At 36.7% G+C, this 19,850-nt stretch overlaps 2 protein-coding genes across 3 annotated transcripts in view; both read right to left on the bottom strand.

The window, feature by feature from the left end:
• Positions 1-2,466, bottom strand: part of fgd1 (FYVE, RhoGEF and PH domain containing 1) — a 43,683-nt gene extending 41,217 nt beyond the window's left edge. Inside the window, exon 1 of one of the 2 annotated variants that reach the window (XM_052563858.1) lies at positions 1,258-2,466. In XM_052563858.1, the coding sequence (XP_052419818.1) occupies positions 1,258-1,405 (148 nt within the window). In that variant the 5' untranslated portion in view covers positions 1,406-2,466. The remainder of the gene's footprint in view (positions 1-1,257) is intronic. The other variant, XM_052563859.1, reaches the window with a different exon arrangement.
• Positions 2,467-3,347: 881 nt separating this feature from the next.
• On the bottom strand, positions 3,348-9,845 carry LOC127963095 (uncharacterized). Its single transcript, XM_052562759.1, has 9 exons — positions 9,425-9,845; positions 8,772-8,945; positions 8,524-8,681; positions 7,635-7,833; positions 6,834-6,930; positions 6,557-6,728; positions 6,315-6,464; positions 6,009-6,130; positions 3,348-3,672 (listed from the first exon to the last, which is right to left on the bottom strand). The coding sequence occupies exons 1-9, from the start codon at positions 9,658-9,660 to the stop codon at positions 3,607-3,609; spliced, it is 1,374 nt and encodes a 457-aa protein (XP_052418719.1). The 5' UTR covers positions 9,661-9,845; the 3' UTR covers positions 3,348-3,606.
• Between the last annotated feature and the right edge of the window lie 10,005 nt (positions 9,846-19,850).

Raw genomic sequence — 19,850 nt, 5'->3', positions numbered from 1 at the left:
TCTGTTGTTAACATGATCATAATACAGCAGTTGTCATGTGACTGGGTTGTGACTTATTGGTCTGAAGTGTTGGGGTAACAATTGTGGCAAAAAACAATTGAGTCACAAGAGGTTAGGTGTCTTACTCAAGGACACAACGGTCACAGTTAATGGATCTACCCTTTTGGGGTTTAAACCTGCAAGCTTTGGTTTAGCAGAACAGATCCTCGGCTACATATACTGTTTGGGTCAATGATGCTTGTTTTTGTTAATTTTGTTCAAATTAATATGAAAAATGACTAATGCATCTTTTCTATGATACGTTTTCCATTTCCGCATTAAAATGTCCTTTTGACATTTTTTCATAACTTTAAAGTAAAAAATGTCATTAGAATGTAACCATTCAGAGATTATAAATAAGACAAGATGTAATTAAAATAATAAAATTCATGTTGAAAGAAATGTTGATTCAAGTGGTTGCATAATATTCCATTTTGTAAATTATTTTTGTAAAAAAAACCAGGTATGTAAATCGGCATACAAAAATAATAAAATTGTTAAATGACAATATAAAAATTCCTATTTTTAAATATTGTAATTTCTTTAAAAAAAAAAAAAAAACTAAGAATTTAGGTGTTAAAATTGAAATTAAAACTGTAATATTTCACAGTATTACAGTATTTTCAATCAAATAAAAGCAGTCTTGGTGAGCATAAGACTTTTTTATTTTCAAAACCTTGAAAAAAATAATAAAAAATATTACTACCATTTGAGCAAATTTGATTTCTAATATTAATACTATAATAAAAACCTCATCCAAATCAGTGAGGCATAACCAACACACAGGAAGCCATTTTGTTGTCATGTGACAAGAAAACCATCAAAACAGACAGGACCTCATCACTGTGTTATTAAAAATATAATATCTGACCTTTTAAGGAAAAGTCATGTTCAGGTCAAATGGAGTAATCTTGAAAAAAAAAATGTAAGACTTATGATTCAAACTTAAAATATTTTTGAAAACGGATCATTATTAATTCACATTTTATGTAGAAAACAACAAACTTTTCTAAATACTACTTTTCCAAGAAGTTATAAAAATTCTCCTTCATTTCATCCTTATTGTCACGGACACATCTGCATTTGCATCAACGTCACCTCTGTTTTTTGTAATGATGCTTTGGCAGAACTGCACGCGAAACGCTTAAACTGAAAAGAAATGGAAATGACACACACATGTCAGAGTATGATCTAGGCTTAAATAAGCTCCAGACTCACCTGATCTGCGCAGGACAGGCTGTGGACTGGGTAAACCGCTGCTGATGTGGTATGAGAAGCGCATGCTTTTGAACTGACTGGAATAAGAAGATGAACTGTGCGGACTGGAGCTGATGAGATGCGCGCTCTTGGGTCGATTCAACTGCATCCCTGCCTGCGAAACCCTCACGCAGGCAAACAGCACACAAGACGCGGACGATTTCCAGGGAACTGGCTTTATAATCCAGGTCCAGATATAAAAGCCGAGTCTTCAAAACAGTCCAGGTCCAAAACCACCAGCCTCTCTCTCGTCCCGAGCTCGTCCTCCTCCTGTAGATGCTGGAAAGGGTGAATCAGGCGGATCGATCCCCCCAGATCAGCCGGTGGAGAGTAAATCCGACCAGAAACAGCCATCAACGATCAGTTAAACCAGAACCACATACAAGTCCAAGCAAGTGCGACAGAAAGAACTCCGAACGCGCAATGACCTTTATGAAATCCAATCATCTTCTCATGACATTTGCAGTAGTGTTGCGGTCACACAGAAGCAACGAATAACGTTAGAAATCCATAACAGAAGATGAGAACATTATAACGTGACGCTTCGAAGAACCCCACATTGGCTCTGTTAGTGACACTCGCGTTTTAAATCGAACTTTTCCATTTCATCTTTCCTAAACTTGTTGTTGCGGAATGTAAAACGGAGCCGCATATCGTCGTTAATATTCTGACGGTTTCCCCCCCGTTTCCTCTCGGTATAACCGTATCCAAAAATATGCACACTCAGCTGCTTCGAACACAATCCACATTCTCCGTTTGGAACTCCTCCGGCTGTCGGCGTGTATTTTAAGCGGCGTCCTCAAACAAAACAAACGTTACAGTGTCGCAGCGTTCCATTGTTAGAATGTTGCAGTGTTCCACTCGTGTCGCTCTCCACCGGTTGCGTGTCTGTTCTTTTGTGGGACTCGACAACGCTAAAAGTCTGTTAAACTGAAAACCTCCTTCCTCCTCCTCCTTCAGGACATATGAAACCGAGCTTCAACCCCCTCCATCTCTCTCTCCTCTTTCCCTAAAGTCTGTTTTTCTTTTTTTTCTCCTCCTCTTTCTTTTCCTAAGGGTTTGTGATGCAAAGGAAAAACTTTCAAAGGATTTGAAAGTCCCCCCTTCCTGAAAAGAAACCCCTCTGTGTCTTAATCGGGGAGATTGTTTATATTTCATACATTAAACATTTACACTCCATAAAAAGATAGTTTAAGTGTGTGTAAACATGGAGTCCTGGTCCCAATTTGACCTACATTGCACCAGTAGCTCAAGTTGAGAAGGCTTCAGAGGTAGGAGGGGAAAAAACTCAACTTTTAACCAGTTTTGAATTTGGGTGGATCTAATTGGTTGTCTTTAGGTTAATACCACTCCATTAAAGTCCATAAAGCCCTTAACAGCCAAAGATGAATACATAGTTTTGAATGACAAACTCCATTTAAGATCTTAAAAATCAAAACCGCATGTCTGTATCACAATATAATTTTGGTTTATGTTAATTTGTAGAGAAATGTTGTCATGCAGCAAAAATAAATGCTGACCCTAATCAATTCCTGTAAGGAATAAATATTATTTTTTTTCTATTAATTCATTGTCTTGGAATAAAAAAAATCTTACATGCCCAAGACCGGTTTTGTGAGATTAAGCCGGCTTTCTGAGTATGCTTTCTCATAAATTACCATGTTATGAGTGGAAAGGGTGCAATGTTTATTTAAGCGGAGTTCGTACAGGCCGAGTCTGTAGATTCTGTCCAACTGCAGGACTGAAACTCTGCACACCTCTCTCCATGCAATACATTTTTTGCATGTTTATCATAATCATCAGAGGTTTAGTGACATACAGATCTATTCCTGCATATGTCATATATAGTACAGAAACAATCCACTTTTAAGTTAAAAAGAGCAAAAAGGTCCTGCCCACCACTTACTGCTGTGATGACAGTATTTGACTGAGGAAGGTGGTTTGAGGAGCCTTTTCTATAATTGTTGCTGTCAATTACACAGTTTGACCATTAGATGTCAGTCTTGCTTATAAAGTCAGATACACTATTAACCTGCTGCGCTTGTAGTAAAGGGCAAGAAGTTTACCTTCAGTTGTTACACTGGAATGTATTTATTGGTTATGTAAAAACAACACATTTGAAAAAAACAACAACAACAACAAAATATATAATGTTTAAAGATTAAAAAGGAATCGTACATTCAAAATGGATAAAACATCTGTGATCTTCCATCTTTCAGAGGTTTAAGATCTCTCCAATGATCCGGAACCTTTGTTATTCACTGGATCAGATCTTTAGATGGCAATCAAACCTTTTTCTGATATTCTGCATCAGTCCTTCACTCCTCTAACGTCTGGACCATTCAAAGATTTCCGACTTCTCAAGCTATACCTCGGCTGGTGGGGAAACAATGAGAATATATTAACATACAGACATTTTCAATCAAAATACAGCCGGAAAATACATGCCACACGGTTTTTGCAATAAACATCTATAATTACTTTGCTAGAAATGGATAAATATTATTGAGAAAAGTGCTAGAAATGTCTGTGCATGGCTGAGAATTCAGAAACTTCAAAAATGACTGACAAATTATGTTTTTGTTGAATGAGTGAAAGTTTTCAATATAATATTTCAAAGCCCTGCATTTGAAAAAAAAAAAATAAAATCTGCCGATTTATTGGGAAGAAAGGCCTAATATAACCTAATTTGATGATACTGTGTTCAAAAACCTTCCATGTAAATTTTTTTTCCCCACAAAATAATACTAAATGTAGTAAATGTTTAGTCATTATATATATATATATATATATATATATATATATATATATATATATATATATATATATATATATATATATATATATATTGTAGTAAAACACCCAGAGATGTCGCAGAAAACAACTAGCTCATTTTCTTTTATCACTGGCCATTATTCTTGAAATCAGGATTAGGCCTTCAACAATCAACACCCAAAATCAATAAGGAACTATTCGATTTCCTTCAGTAAATATGATGCAGTGGGGTAATTTGAGTCAGGGACAAATTAAGAGTTTGGTTCCAAAACATAATAAATCCATATTGATTAATTTGAGTAAAAATGTGTTTATGGCTAAATGAAAACGACTATTTTCTGTTTCAAAGAGAAATGATTTTCAGATTTTTTGATTTTAAAATTATTTTTTTTCATCCCAAAATGCAATAAATCCATGATACTTTTTTTTCTCAAAATTTAATTTTTCATATTGAAACTGATGAAAATACACAACATTGTAAGTTGATCAACATGTTTCAGCATCTGTACTATACTAATACTGCAATACTAATTATAGATCAATCAATACATACAGGCACTGGACTAAAAATACATCCATCAGTCATCGCTTCTAAAATGAATTCAGCGGGTCATCTTGTTAAAGCTATACATTTATTACAGCAATGAAAGAAAATATCATCATGAACAATATCACATTAGACCACAGAAATTCCAAAATGACATTTACCTTACATTCAACTTCCAAAAGTGCATTTATCTTTGCCATGTTAAATTAATTTAGTTAACTAGTCGTCCTGTGTGTTGTATTAACAAAAACATAAATGGCATTAATAAAAACATTCATAATCGAATGTGATTCATCTAATGAATGTGATATAGCGTAGCTTGTCTGTGATCTACGGCTCTGTGAAGTAAATGCATCTGAATAATTTCCATCTGAAAGCACGTGATGGAGATTTCCCGGTACTATTCACAGAACCAGCTTTACTGACAAGTTGCGCATGGAACTCACATGCGATTTATCGTGCAGCACTTGTTTGTTGATCACAAAGTACAAAGTAAATGAGGAAAACTAAGATGTAGAGTGTATTCAAAGCGCCGCCATTACCGTCTAGAGTGCGTGGAATGGTGGGCTGTGATTGGTTGTTACCGTTTACAGTGTGTGTAATGGTGCGCTGTGATTGGTTGTTACATTTACAGTGTGTGTAATGGTGCGCTGTGATTGGTTGTTACTGTTTACAGTATGTGGAATGGTGCGCTGTGATTAGTTAAGAGGATATATCACATTTTGCAAAAAAAGGGAGACTGCCGTTTGTTGTGGTTTGAAAAAAAAAAGAGAAAACATGACGTAATAACGAATATCGCATTTTGCATAAAATAAAAAATTGACTTGACCAACTCATGATTTTGGCAGAAACTAATATATATATATATATATATATATATATATATATATATACACATGTATATATATATATACACATGTGTATATATATATATATATATATATATATATATATATATATATATATATATATATATATATATATATATATTATTTTTTTTTTTATATATATATATATATATATATATATTTTTTAATGGCATTTATCACGTTTTAGAACCAAACTCTTCAAATTTTAATTAAAGTTATTCTCTATTAATCTTCCTAGAATGTAACCAGGTTAGCTCATCATTAGGTCATCCTTTTAAATGTAAATTCAAAACCACATGTCAAAAAAGATAAAAAAAAAAAAAATCTAAAATGAAAAAACCATCAATGTAAATGTCCATGGTCAATATAAATAAGTTCACTGTACTGTGTCAAATCTTCATCCCTAATTATTAAATAAGCTTCTAAAGTGATTTACTTTAAAGTAAGCAATCTTACTGTAACAGAACCACAATATAAAAACATTCCTATAAAATTAATTCATATTAATGTATGTACATCACCTCATTGTCATCCACCAGCACACTGTACACCGTGACAGAAGACGTCCGTGTACGAGACCCTGACGTGTGCCGCTGACGTCTCTTCTGGGCTTCTGACGTGCTCCGTGTCTCATAATGTCTGGCTGATGACAATATCAATTTACATTGGAAATAGGATGTTAGTTCAACAAATTAGAACACTAATTTAAATATTACCAGGAACTTAACCATATTATATTACCACCAACTACGCATCTTATTTAAATCATCATTTGAGCTCAGGACCCCTTCTGAAACATGCAGATTGATTAAAATGTCAGCTCTTACTGTCCGGAGATGCAGAGAATGTGGACAGGGCCGCATTCACGACGCTAGAGGGATGCAGAACAACTAAACTGTCATCTCGCTCTTCCCACTTGCTCTGCCAGTGTTTTGGTCTGGACCTCTTCCATTCATCCACAGATGCCGAGAGACATTCTAGAAGGTATGATAAGAAAGATCAAGAACAAATTCCGGAACTAAACCCATTAAATCAAGTCTAGGTACCTGCTCTCTTGGAGATAAAGTACCTGCTTTTTGCAAGGCCTGCTGAAGATCAGAGCGAGTCTCTTTGAGCTCCTTCAGGATTTCAAGACTCTCTCGGCTGATATTGCGGTAGCGCAGAGCGAAGTACAGCAGAACAAGGCAGCCAATTAGAACCATGAATTTTCTTAGAAGACCAACTAAAAAGGCTATTTTCTCCTATGCAAATGAGGAAAAATTTGCATTAAAACCGTGATTTTGCTTAAAACCCACAATTCAAACCTAGACAACAATGACCACATCAGTATTTTGGACTAGTCTTACCATCTGTTGGAAACCATGGTCCTCGCTTTCCAACACCGTCTTACAGATCATCCTTTCGAGGTATATATTCAAAGCCACAAGTCCAAAAAGGAAAAATCTAAAATGAAAAATCAATGTCAAAGTCTGAGTGATTTTATTAAAAGGGTCAATGTGATGTACAATATAATTGAATTAAAATAATTAAAGTAAAACATTAAAAGCTTCAAAAATTGAACGTGCACACGATGCCTACTATGGAAACACTCAAACTTCAAAACTTCTAAATAAATTGTTTTTTTTGTGTGCAAGTTTCTGACTTCAGACAGATGAATAAGTTTCAATAAATGGACACATGATGCCTAAACTTAAGAAATGAGAATTAAATTAAAATATTAAACTAAAAATAAAGCATTTGAAATGGCTTTTTACGAATTTGTGCACACGTCTGATTCAAGATGTATGCATACATTTGAACATATTCACAATAACGTCTGCTCTGAAGTGGGAATATTTGTCCAGCCAGTGCGGTTCCTGTCTGTGTGTAGCACCTACTGCTCTGCATATCGTAAGAAACGCTAGCAAAAGAGAAACGCCAGGTCGCATTTCACATACAAAGAGAGAAAGTTTCCATGTAAACATTACCAAAGACAAAAAACCTGCAGCAAAAATAAACTTTTTTTTAATTCTTTAGAAAAGGGCCAGTGTTAAGGGTCATGAAAAAAATATTTAGGTAAAAATAAATAAGTAAATAAAAAAAAAGACCCTTTTACTTATTTCTACAGCATCATCTATTCTAGAAGGACTAATCAGGTATATTCTCACCTTGCTCCAGCTGTGCGCCGGACAGAAGTCAGAAAGAAAGAGGCGCCAAAGCCCAGGGCGTTGTAGAAGAGGGAACTAAACGTGTGCGTTTCAGACATGATGAAGCTCTGGAGGAAAGCTACACGGTTAAAGATCTCCGCAAATGCCACCTGCTGCTCCTGTGCAGAATGCCTCATCTCCACAAACACATCTCTCAGGCCTGAAACATTTCAGCTCAGTGAGGATCACAGCACACAAGCAAAGAATGAGGAAAAAGACAAGACATTTTGAGGTCAAGCACATACTTCACTTTGATTGCCTCATCTCTACAACATGCAGAAAATAAGACGTTTCTGTCAGGCTGAAATTATCTACAAAACAGTCTGAATGGAGTCTGCATGTTAAGTGGTTAAGAGTGAATTAATTCTGGAATAAATTTAACTGCAGATACTTGCAAGAACTGACATAAAATGAGTATAAAAGAGAGAGCGATGACCTAAGTATCTAAATTATGAGAGAGGAGAGTTGTGACATCTCAACCTGACCTATGACCTTTACACCTTGGAGCTGTAAGTAATTACAAAGGATGTATAATACATCGGTGTGCATGCTCATTTCCCCAAATATTATATGCCTATAAAAAATTAAATGCATATAAGAAAACACTGTAAAATAGAATTAAAGCTCAATATGAATATCCATTTTTTTGTACTGTACATTATAATTCATTGCCTAATCTCATTTTATATAATTTAATTGTATCATTTTTTTTGTTACCATGACCTTTTCTTATTTTAAATAAATGTGTATTTTAACATTTTACTGCTAAAACTTTCACTATCAGTGATTCGAAACCAGATGTCATACTTCAATAAGCATATTTCCTTCTATTTTATGCATTGGCCATCACCTTGAGTGGAGTCTTGCAGGGTGCTCTTGAGTTCCTCTCCATTGCGAAGGATGCTTTCCTGGGATTTCAGCGCGGCACTCTGGGCCACGACCAGATCTTCTGCCATCCGCTGGGTGGAGGCCAGCTGCTCCGCGACCCCCGCTGAACTCTCAGTCAACCTGAAACACAGATGAACACTGGCTCACATTAATATTTTATGCACATAAACACCTTTCTTATTTAAAGTATACATCTAGTGAGCTTTGTACCGATGAATGGTGCTCTCAGCTTTTTGTTGCCAGCGCTCACTCTGTAAGTAATGACATATACTGTGTGCATGGGTAAAAAACTCAGTGTAAGTGTTGAAGGCCACAGGATCCATGTCTTGAGTGCAGGTTTTGACATCACTATCTTCAGGACAATCTGGGAAACTACGACCTGACCTGCAAAAAAATTATTAGACCGAGACAGAAGACTATTTAATGTTGATTAAAATCCAAACACTGTGGCTAAAGTAGTGCTTCTCATCAGGTCTGTTCAGATACAGCCAATAATGACAGCAGAGAAAAATGTATTTGAAATGCAATGATTAAAAAAAATAATGTTAATAAAATGCAAATCATGCATTTTTAATATACTGAATAAAATTAGGCCATATTAATTATTGATTTGTTAATATAGATACTTGCTATTGATTCAAATAAAATAAAAACATGATAGAAAGAAAGATAAATAGATTGGCTGGTCTACCAGTATGTGCTGCTTTTTCCAAAAACATCGTAAAACTAAGATGATAATAGTTCTACGATCAATTTAGGCTTACGATGTTTTCGGGAAACGCAGCCCTGGTCTGTCAGGGGTCAACATAAACCACTGAAGACCAGAGAACCTTGAGCTGGTTCTAGTAAAATGAGCTGTTGACCTTTGCAGGTGGCAGTGTGTGAAGGACAAAGCGATTTTGCTCTGCACATCATCACTGAACTCTTTGCAGCTCGATTGTATTTTCTCCAGCGCTCGTGACCAGCACTCGCCGTATCGCGGCTGCTGCGACAGTTCACGCACTCGCTGCAATTCCACGCGGCCCTTGTCCTCCAAACTTCTGTCGCTACTCACGGCGCACACAACAACAGCGATGGCCAAAAATGCCGTGGCCCACATTGTAGCCCGCGAGGAGTTGTTGGACAATCAACTGAAGTGGTTTAAAAACACACAAACCTTCTATCAATATTTTATGACTAATATGTAAACCAAAAGGCTTCACACCACGCACAGCTTTCAGCTCAAGTTGCGTAATTAATCGCCATTAAGGGCAGTGGTTCCGCCTACAGGTTGGAGAATAGGTGAATAGCTAATGTGGCCTGGTGGTTTTGCATTACTGCACGCGATGTTGTGTAGAGTCAGATCAGATGAATTTTAAATAATTAGTAAAAGCTTCATCGGGCTTTTACAAAAAAAAAAAAAATTACTATTTTTTTTACCGACACAAAATAACCAGCTAAGATTAACTGACGAATCATATCAGCAGCACATGTGAAAGTGTGAATGAGTACTAGTCAGAAACTGCTCAAGAAGCAGTTTTTTTTTTTTGTTATTTGAAAACAGTTCATATTTTTGATACTTTTCTTTTAATGTATCACATTATAATTAATGCATCATTCTTAAATAAATATCGGCCTATCATTTAAATCTCTCTCTCTCTCTCTCTCTATATATATATATACAGGTGCTGGTCATATAATTAGAATATCATCTAGTTTATTTATTTCACTAATTCCATTCAAAAGGTGAAACTTGTATATTATATTCATTCATTACCCACAGACTGATATATTTCAAATGTTTATTTCTTTTAATTTTGATGATTATTACTGACAACTAAGGAAGGATTCAGTATCTCAGAAAATGAGAACATTACTTAAGACCAATACAAAGAAAGGATTTTTAGAAATCTTTTTAGAAAAATGAAAAGTATGAGCATGTACAGCACTTGCTGGCCGAACAGGGATTCCATGGTCCTTAAACCAGGTACTGGAAGCTTTAGCACTGTGTACAGGTGCCAAGTCCTGTTTCTAAAATAAAATCTGCATCTCTAGTTGGTCGGCTGCAGGAAGCGGGTATATGACTGCATTGACCCTGGACCTCAGAAAACACAGTGGACCAACACCAGCAGATGACATGGCACTGCAAACCATCACTGACTGTGGAAAATTTTCACTGGACCTCAAGCAACGTAGATTGTGTGCCTCTCCTCTCTTCCTCCAGACTCTGGGACCCTGATATTCAAAGGAAATGCTAAATTTACTTTCATCAGAGAACATAACTTTGGACCACTCAGCAGCAGACCAGTGCTTTTTGAAGTGAGACGCTTCTGACGCTGTCTGTTGTTCAAGAGTGGCTTGATACAAGGAATGCAGAAACCCATGTCTTGCATACGTCTGTGCATAGTGGTTCTTGAAGCACTGACTCCAGCTGCAGTCCACTCGTTGTGAATCTTCCCCACATTTTTGAATGGGTTTTGTTTCACAATCCTCTCCAGGTTGCGGTTATCTCTATAGCTTGTACAATTTTTTTTCTAACACATCTTTTCCTTTCCTTCGCCTCTCTATTAATGTGCTTGGACACAGAGCTCTGTGAACAGCCAGCCTCTTTTGCAATGACCTTTTGTGTCTTGCCCTCCTTGTGCAAGGTGTCAATGGTCATCTTTTGGACAACTGTCAATTCAGCAGTCTTCCCCATGACTGTGTTGCCTACAGAACTAGACTGAGAGAACATTTAAAGGCTTTGCAGGTGTTTTGAGTTAATTAGCTGATTAGAGTGTGGCAACAGATGTCTTCAATATTGAATCTTTTCACAATATTCTACTTTTCTGAGATACTGAATCTGTCATTTTCCTTGGTTGTCAGTTATAAACATCAAAATTAAAAGAAATAAACATTTAAAATATATCAGCCTGTGTGTAATAAATTAATATACTATACAAGTTTCACTTTTTGAATGGAATTAGTGAACTTGACCAGCACCTGTATGTAAACTCACTGGCCACTTTATTAGGTACACCTTGCTAGTACCGGTGTGGACTCCCTTTTGCCTTCAGAACTGCCTTAATTATTTGTGGCATAGATTCAGCAAGGTGTTGAAAACATTCCTCAGAGAGTTTAGTCTATATTGACATGAGAGCATCACGCAGTTGCTGCAGATTTGTTGGCTGCACATCCATGATGCAAATCTCCCATTCCACCACATCCCAAAGCTGCTCCACTGGATTGAGATCTGGTGACTGTGGAGGCCATTTGAGTTAAGTGAACTCATTGTCATGTTCAAGAAACCAGTCTGAGATGATTTGAGCTTTGTGACGTTGCATTATCCTGCTAGAAGTAGTCATCAGAAGACGGGTACACTGTAATCATAAAGGGATGGACATAGTCAGCAAAAATACTCAGTAGGATGTGGTGTTTAAACAATGCTCTATTAGTACTAAGGGGCCCAAAAGTGTGGCATGAAAATATCCCCCACACCATTACACCACCACCACCAGCCTGAACCGCTGAGACAAGCCAGGATGGATCAATGCTTTAGTGTTCTTTATGCCAAATTCTGACCTTACCTTTTAAATGTAGCAGCAGAAATCGAGACTCATCAGACCAGGTAATGTTTTTCTATACTTCTATTGTCCAATTTTGGTGTGCCTGTGCAAACTGTAGCCTTAGTTTCCCGTTCTTAGTTTTCCCGTGTGGTCTTCTGCTGCTGTAGCCCATCTGCTTAAGGGTTTGACGTGTTGTGCGGTCAGAGACTGTATTTTGTGTGCCTTGGTTGTAACAATTGGTTATTTGAGATAACCAGTCTGCCCATTCTCCTCTGACATCAACAAGGCATTTTCGTCCACACAACTTCTGCTCACTGGATATTTTCTCTTTTTCAGACCATTCTCTGTAAACCCTAGAGATGGTTGTGCGTGAAAATCCCAGTATATTAGTTGTTTTTGAAACACTGGCACCAACAACTTCCATGTTCAAAGTAACTTAAATCCCCTTTCATCCCCATTCTGATGCTTGGTTTGAACTTCAGCATGTCGTCTCACCTGTTCAATTGCTTGGCAACACAAATGGAATATTGTAACATACGTCACAATAAAAAAGGAATATTGTGATGTAGTTTACAATTTCACCATCTTTACTCCAGAAAATGTTTGCTCAAATGTGTTGACTGTTGGTTGTTTGGTACTGAGAAGGAAATGTCATCTAGCACTGCATGCACAGTTATCAACCAAATGGCCAAATATATGTTGTTTAATGGGCAGTGTCAATATATATCACTCTGTCACTACTATTTTGTCTCCGAACTCAAATGATTCGCGATCCCGCTCCTCCTAACGGACTTAAATGATTCACGCTCTTAACTCCCGAAATGACTCAAATGATTCGCGAACCCACTTTGAACTGCCGAACTGACTCAAATGATTCGCTAACCCGCTTTGAACTCCCGAACTGACTCAAATGATTCGCGATCCCGCTCCGAACTGATTCAAATGATTCGCGAACCCCAAACTGACTCAAACGATTCGCGAACCCGCTCCGAACTCCCGAACTAACTCAAATGATTCGCGATCCTGCTCCGAACTCCCAAACTGACTCAAATGATTCGCGTTCCCGCTCCGAACTTCCTAACTGATTCAAATGATTTGCGAACCCCAAACTGACTCAAATGATTCGCGAACCCGCTCCGAACTCCCGAACTAACTCAAATGATTCGCGATCCTGCTCCGAACTCCCAAACTGACTCAAATGATTCACGCTCCGAACTCCCAAACTGACTCAAATGATTCGCGAACCCGCTTTGAACTCCCGAACTGACTCAAATGATAGCAAACTGACATAAAATCAATCGGGTTAATGTTGATCCAACGTCAGGCATGCCCTTCAAAAATAACATAAAATCGATCTAATTGGTTTGCTTACCTCACGTTGAAACTACGTTGATCTCATGTGGGTAAAACTGCTTTACTATTGACGTTTTCTGTCACAATTTCTTTATTATTTATAAAATACATTTTATACACAGTTACAAATACATGTGTAGAGCAGAAACCTTCTAAGTCTAGCAAAGAAAATGCTTTTAGACACAAATACACACACAAATAAGTATAAAGTATATTATAGGCTAATATAAATTGTGTCAAGTAACACAAATTAAAAGCTATATTCACTGAATAAAAAAAAATGACCAAATGTGATACTTATTTTAAGTTGGTCACAAAAGAAGATGCAAGGCAGAACCTTAAAAAACTGACAACCGCAGTCACAGTTCACTATCATTGCTTTTCTAATAATATATATATATATATATATATATATATATATATATATATATATGACTGCACTCTTTGCTTTTGTGTTCCACAAAATAAAAGACATATGTGAGATGATGATTTATAAAGAAGACACAGGTACATATATAGATCAATCAGTTTTCATTTGCAATCAAAACTTGAGTTGTTTGTAATATCAGGGATGTGACCTAATCAGGTCAGGTTTGATCATGTAGGCCACAATACGTTGTTTATGCCTTAAAAATATTATCTTTTGTATATTTTCATATAAAATGGCAACATTTGATGTAAAACATGCATTTCTTTTCTTTTTATTACGTATATAAAAGGTAAACAAAAAATGCCTTGTGTTATTTAGCATGTGCTATTTAACTAATTCTACTAATTAACTAATTCCTTTTTTAAAAATTCTTTGGATCTCTTTGGATGATTTTTGGATTCAAAATGTCAATTTTTATTTAAAGGTGACAAGTTTGCATCCCCTGAATATTCAGTTGTTAATGTCCCTTTGTTAAATTTGCATACAGTACATCTACTGTACAATCGAGACACTTTGTACATTATTATTAAAAAAAAAGAGCACTTGTGACATTGGAATTTGTATTTGTAGAGAATATTTCAAAAATCATCAAGAAAATGTTTTTGGAGTTGCAAGCTTGTATTTTGTTTCTTTCTTTCTCTCTCACATACACAACAAAACCTTCTCAAAATTTTCACTACAGGTGCATAAATCCTATTCTACAAATTAAAAGATTCACAGGCTCAGTTATACCAGATTTATGCAGGGCTGCATTTCATTTTGCTCGTATTATTGAATATTTTTTCCTGAAATGTTTGTTAGAACTGGACACATTTACAGACTTTATGAGAATAGTAGTATTTGTAGATAAGATCATGGTAGAATGACCTGCCTTTCAATCCTAACGATCCGGGAACAATTGCCAGGACACATTACCTGTGTATTATCTAGAATCTCAGTGTGAAAGGGGCTAAACTGAGCACTTGTATACTGTTGTTCTCTTATATGTACATTAGGATTTGTGCACCTCAGAATATGAAATGGTGTAACTGTTGTGTTGTGTTTGCTGTAGAGAATTAGTAAAAAAACAAACATATTGTTAGTACTAAAAAAATGTATGTGTGACTATTCATTACAATATTTGCACTGTCACAGGTTCTCATGTTTGCTATAATACCTTCAGAGAACATAATTTTAGTAGTCAGCAATCCATGCAAAGAAGTCAGTGTGGTGTACTGTAGGTACAGCTGTCCAGGACAACATCTGATGTGCTGATCTCCTCAACGGTCATCCCAGGAAACCTTCAATAAAAATAAAATCCATCATACATTACCAATATAACAGGGCTGTACAATCCTGTTCCTGGAGATCTAGCTACCTGCAGAATTCAGATCTGACACTGATCCAACACACACGTCTGTAACTGTTAACTGCTTTCACTGACGGCTGTGAAGTAGATTTGCTGACAGGTTCCTCCCTGAAAGTACATTGATAACACTGTGAAACTGTATTTTCGTAGAGGATCGTTTAATAAAGTCGCAATATTACTGTAACGGCATACAAACTTAACAAACTCAGAAAGGGGAAAGCGGGAACCGGCGGACAATCAAACAAAGCTTTAATAATAAAATAAAGACAAAACACCATGCCAGCCCCTCGCAGACGACTGTCGCACACAAACACAAAATGAAGTCCAGGCCTGGTCCTCTCTCATCGTCGCTTCTCTTGTGTCTCCCTCCGATCTCCTCCGTGAGACTCGAGATGTTTTCAACATTGTTAATAATCAGAAATGTTTCTGAGCAGTAAATAATCATATTAGAATGATTTCTGAAGACCATGTGACACTGAAGACTGGAGTAATGATGCTGAAAATACAGCTGCACATAACAGAAATAAATTACATTTCACCGAAAACTGCTACTTTATGTGATATTAATTCAGAAATTGGTAAGGATAGCATAAATGTATGTTTGGGGTAAACCTGCTAGTCATATGGTTCAGTGTGCCTTGGAGATGTTGTTGGAAAGGAGGCTGGCTCAGACTCTGGGATGCAGAAGGCTATCAAACACTAGAAGAATCTAGAAATATAAACAAGCAATCTGTCACAGAGCCAAAATTCAGTATACAATGACAGTTTTATCACAAGAAACCAAGCTACTAGAAATGTAGAAAAGATAAATAATATGTATTTAATAAATATCCTCAACAGTTTTTTTATCAATATTTTTTGACCATTAGACGAGATCAAAATGCGTTTGAACTGTGACGCTGATGTAATGGCGTCACTGATTAACGGTAACGTTAGTGTGTATTTAGGCTGAATAAAAAAGACAAGCAAATCTTTTACAGCACTGTCAATGCCTCTCATCTACACATAAATGTATTAAAATCCCAAACTCTTTATAAAAGATCAGTCTATGGAGTTAGCATACGTTACCTCCTCTGATAACAGTTAAGATTTCGGACTTGTTCGAAAACACTAAGCCATTTCTATGAAGTAAATTCAACAGATGCGGGTCAAATACAAGCAAGAGAGATGTCAGGAACAATGGCATATGATATTTGTGAAATTTTTAATTACTAAACTTACCGAAAGCAGTGAAAACAGAAGCGAGATCGCCCCGTTTCCATGGCAACTCCCTCCGCTCCAGTGTTTGAATCTGAACGCTACAATGTTCAGCGCGCGCTCATTAAAACACGCAGAATTTACAGAAACACTCAACCCTCGATTCGCCCAGTACTAAATCTGCCTGTGTGTGTATACTATGAGAACTAAAAGTTGACTTGACCCTCTAACGCTTGCACTCTCTATTTGTTTACTCACCGCTTGTTTCCTTAAAAAAAGAAAAAGGGAAAAAAAATCCACTTCAGACTTTAAGTAACGTAACTTAGCCTATAATATTCAGTGGCAGACGGACAACCCACAAGGCTATATAAAATAATGACGAAAAAATATATTTAATTACTCTTTCTTTCTGTGAGAATGCACTCACAGATCTCCGATTCCTCTGATCAAGTTTCAACAAAGATCCGACGTTATGATTTCGATCAGATGCGTCCGGCTGTGTCGGTTGATGAGTCAATGTGATTTCGAAGTTGAATCGATGCTTTAGTTCTAATGTTCAGACCACAGAGTGAAAGTTGATTCAACATCGAAATTTGATCGACGACTGATCAGGGGCGGTGTTAGGGGTGGGCTAAGGGGGCTGGAGCCCCGAATGTTTTTATTACCACCATGCCATCAATGAGTTTTCATGCCCAATAAAGTAATTTCTATTAGAATTTAAATAAAAAAATAAATATCTCTCGACTCAAGTCCACAGTGTCTGTAAATTTACCCAAGTAAGTACGCGTTGTCATTCACATCCGACGAAAACCGCCCACTGAGTCTAGTGCTTTTAACTGACATGTAAACTGGCCAACCATCGATGAGCGTCTGTACGATCCAGCCAAAGAAGTGAGATCTTTTGGAGGCAGGCGGTTTGTTGGCGTGTAGTATTTTACTAGATCAATTTATTCGAAAATTAAAATGGATATTTCAAAATTAATCTTCTTCTTCTTAAAAAAAGGAAGTAAAACCCCCCAGCCAAAACACTTGAATGCCAAGATACAACAGCTTACTTCAGGTATCTGTAACTTTTATATTTATTTTTCGGTTTTAAATTGTGTCTGATTTAACGTCACATTTTGAACATCTAACAGTTAACGGTTGCGCAGCACAGTCTGTAGGACACACACACACACACACACACACACACTTTTTTTCTGAATGAATGATCCGTTTCTAACGAATCCATTGATTAAATGACTGACCGACTCACTCATTAAGGCAGTGGCATGCCGCCACCTAGTGGCAAAGTACCATTCTAATTGTTTTTTCATAATTTCATATTTCTGTAGCCTATTCCAAATTGTATATTTGATACATTAACCTTCTTATGATTATTTATGCAATTTGTAACTGCTGTGTAAGTCCTCCTTCAAAAATATAAGTGTATAGAGCCCTGCGTTTATAATTATACTTGGTATATCTTTATAGAGTAAGTGTATGTCAGTGCACTGCTTCATGTTTGCTTCTTATCCCTGTTCTACCAGGACGAGTGTAGCCAGTCAGGCTTGATTGGAAAATAAAATAAAACAGAGATAGAGACAAAAAAAAAAAAAAAAAAAGTGAGATAGAGACACAACATCAGCATATGTGTCAGGATACAAGGGATAAACTTTAAATAAAATGTTTTAAATTTGTTTTTATTGTTTTTGTATATTTTAAACTAGGTAAATCTTTCTGATTTATTAAAATAAAAAGTCACATACATGGATCTCCACTCACCCTAGAACCAACCCTGCTTATGACAACAAACTGTTAGAAGAAAGGGATCATTGGGGTTCTATATAGAACCATAGGGTTCTTTACTCAACTCCAAATAACCTTTCATGCTAAAAAGGTTCTATAATGACAAGAAAGAACCCTTTTGGCACAAAGGGTTCATATCTTGAATTTTGTGATCATTCACATGCATTCATAAATTCATTTGAATACACCGAATAATGCAGTGAAAGAACGCACTCAAAATGCACACGCGCACTAGTATGACTTCATCATGTAACTTTATATTAGCCTAGATGCATGCACTTTTTAGGCACGATTTGTTTAGTTTTTGAATATACTTGATACTGTTAAAAGGCACATCATTAAAACAAAAAATACGAGTTCACATTTCACACCTAAACAAGCGTGGAAAATGTAATTATAACTAGCTACTAAATTAGTTACAAATGCCTATCCATATACAGCTATGATTTACGAACCCAAACTGACTCAAATGATTCGCGATCCCGCTATGAACTCCCGAACTGATTCAAATGATTCGCGATCCTCAAACTGACTCAAATGATTCGCGAACCCGCTACGATCTCCCGAACTGACTCAAATGATTCGTGATCCTCAAAATGACTCAAATGATTCGCGATCCCGCTACGAACTCCGACTCAAATGATTCGCGATCCCGCTCCAACTCACAAACTGGAGTCAGATGACTCAAATGATTCGCGATCCCGCTACGCACTCCCGAACTGTTTCAAATAATTTGCGATCCCCAAACTGACTCAAATGATTCGCGATCCCGCTACGAACTCCCGAACTTATTCAAATGATTCGCGATCCCCAAATTGACTCAAATGATTCGCGATCCCGCTACGAACTCCCGAACTTTTTCAAATGAATCGCGATCCCGCTAAGAACTCCCGAACTGACTCAAATGATTCGCGAACCCGCTACGAACTCCCGAACTGACTCAAATGATTTGCGATCCCAATACACATAATGCTATAAAAGTGTGCACATCGAGAGAAATAAACAGCAGATGTTCATGTTAACAACTTCTTTAACTTGAGCAAACGCTGCTAATACACATGTTAATAAAGTAAATAAAACAAAAAATGAATGTTTTAATGCTACTGAATAAAAATAAACGATCCAGTCGAAAGTCTCTGCTCATCATGACAGGACCTGGATCAGTGAGCTGCGTCTCGGGCCGATGACGTCACTTCCATGGAGGCATGTTGTACACGCCCCCGTCCATTGACTCCGCCCCCAAGTCAAAAAAGGTGCCACAAAGAGTGACGTGCAGAAAAGTGAAGCGCAAAGGAAAAATGGTATTGCAAGCTCAAACTGACACGCAAAATAAAAGCAGCGTTGCAAATAAATTAATAGATATGACCATGGAAAATATGTATTGCAAAATCATTGCTTTCGCGCTGTTTCATTTGTTTTGCAATTCTTAATTTTTGTTTGCAAAAAGCAAATGTATTTTCCTCAATACTTTAAATAAAACGTTTTACATTTGTTTTTGTTTTTATTGTTTTTGTATATTTTAAATAAGGTAAATCTTTCTGATTTATTAAAATAAAAAGTCACATACATGGATTTTTCTGGGCTAAGCCCCGGATCTTCACTCACCCTAGAACCACCCCTGCGACCGATACTGACATTTACAACCAAAA

This window comes from Carassius gibelio, chromosome B8 (genome assembly GCF_023724105.1).
Source record: "Carassius gibelio isolate Cgi1373 ecotype wild population from Czech Republic chromosome B8, carGib1.2-hapl.c, whole genome shotgun sequence".
Lineage (NCBI taxonomy): Eukaryota > Metazoa > Chordata > Actinopteri > Cypriniformes > Cyprinidae > Carassius > Carassius gibelio.
The sequence above is the reverse complement of the archived record's forward strand: the minus strand, read 5'-3'. Positions and strand labels throughout refer to the sequence as shown.

What these genes read in the sequence shown, in the direction of transcription:
- LOC127963095 (XM_052562759.1), bottom strand. Translation starts at nt 9,660, where the DNA reads ATGTGGGCCACGGCATTTTTGGCCATCGCTGTTGTTGTGTGCGCCGTG. An exon ending in ACCATGGTTTCCAACAGATG is followed by an intron (nt 6,729 to 6,833) that starts GTAAGACTAGTC and finishes TCATTTGCATAG; the next exon opens with GAGAAAATAGCCTTTTTAGT. An exon ending in ATTCTCTGCATCTCCGGACA is followed by an intron (nt 6,131 to 6,314) that starts GTAAGAGCTGAC and finishes TATTGTCATCAG; the next exon opens with CCAGACATTATGAGACACGG.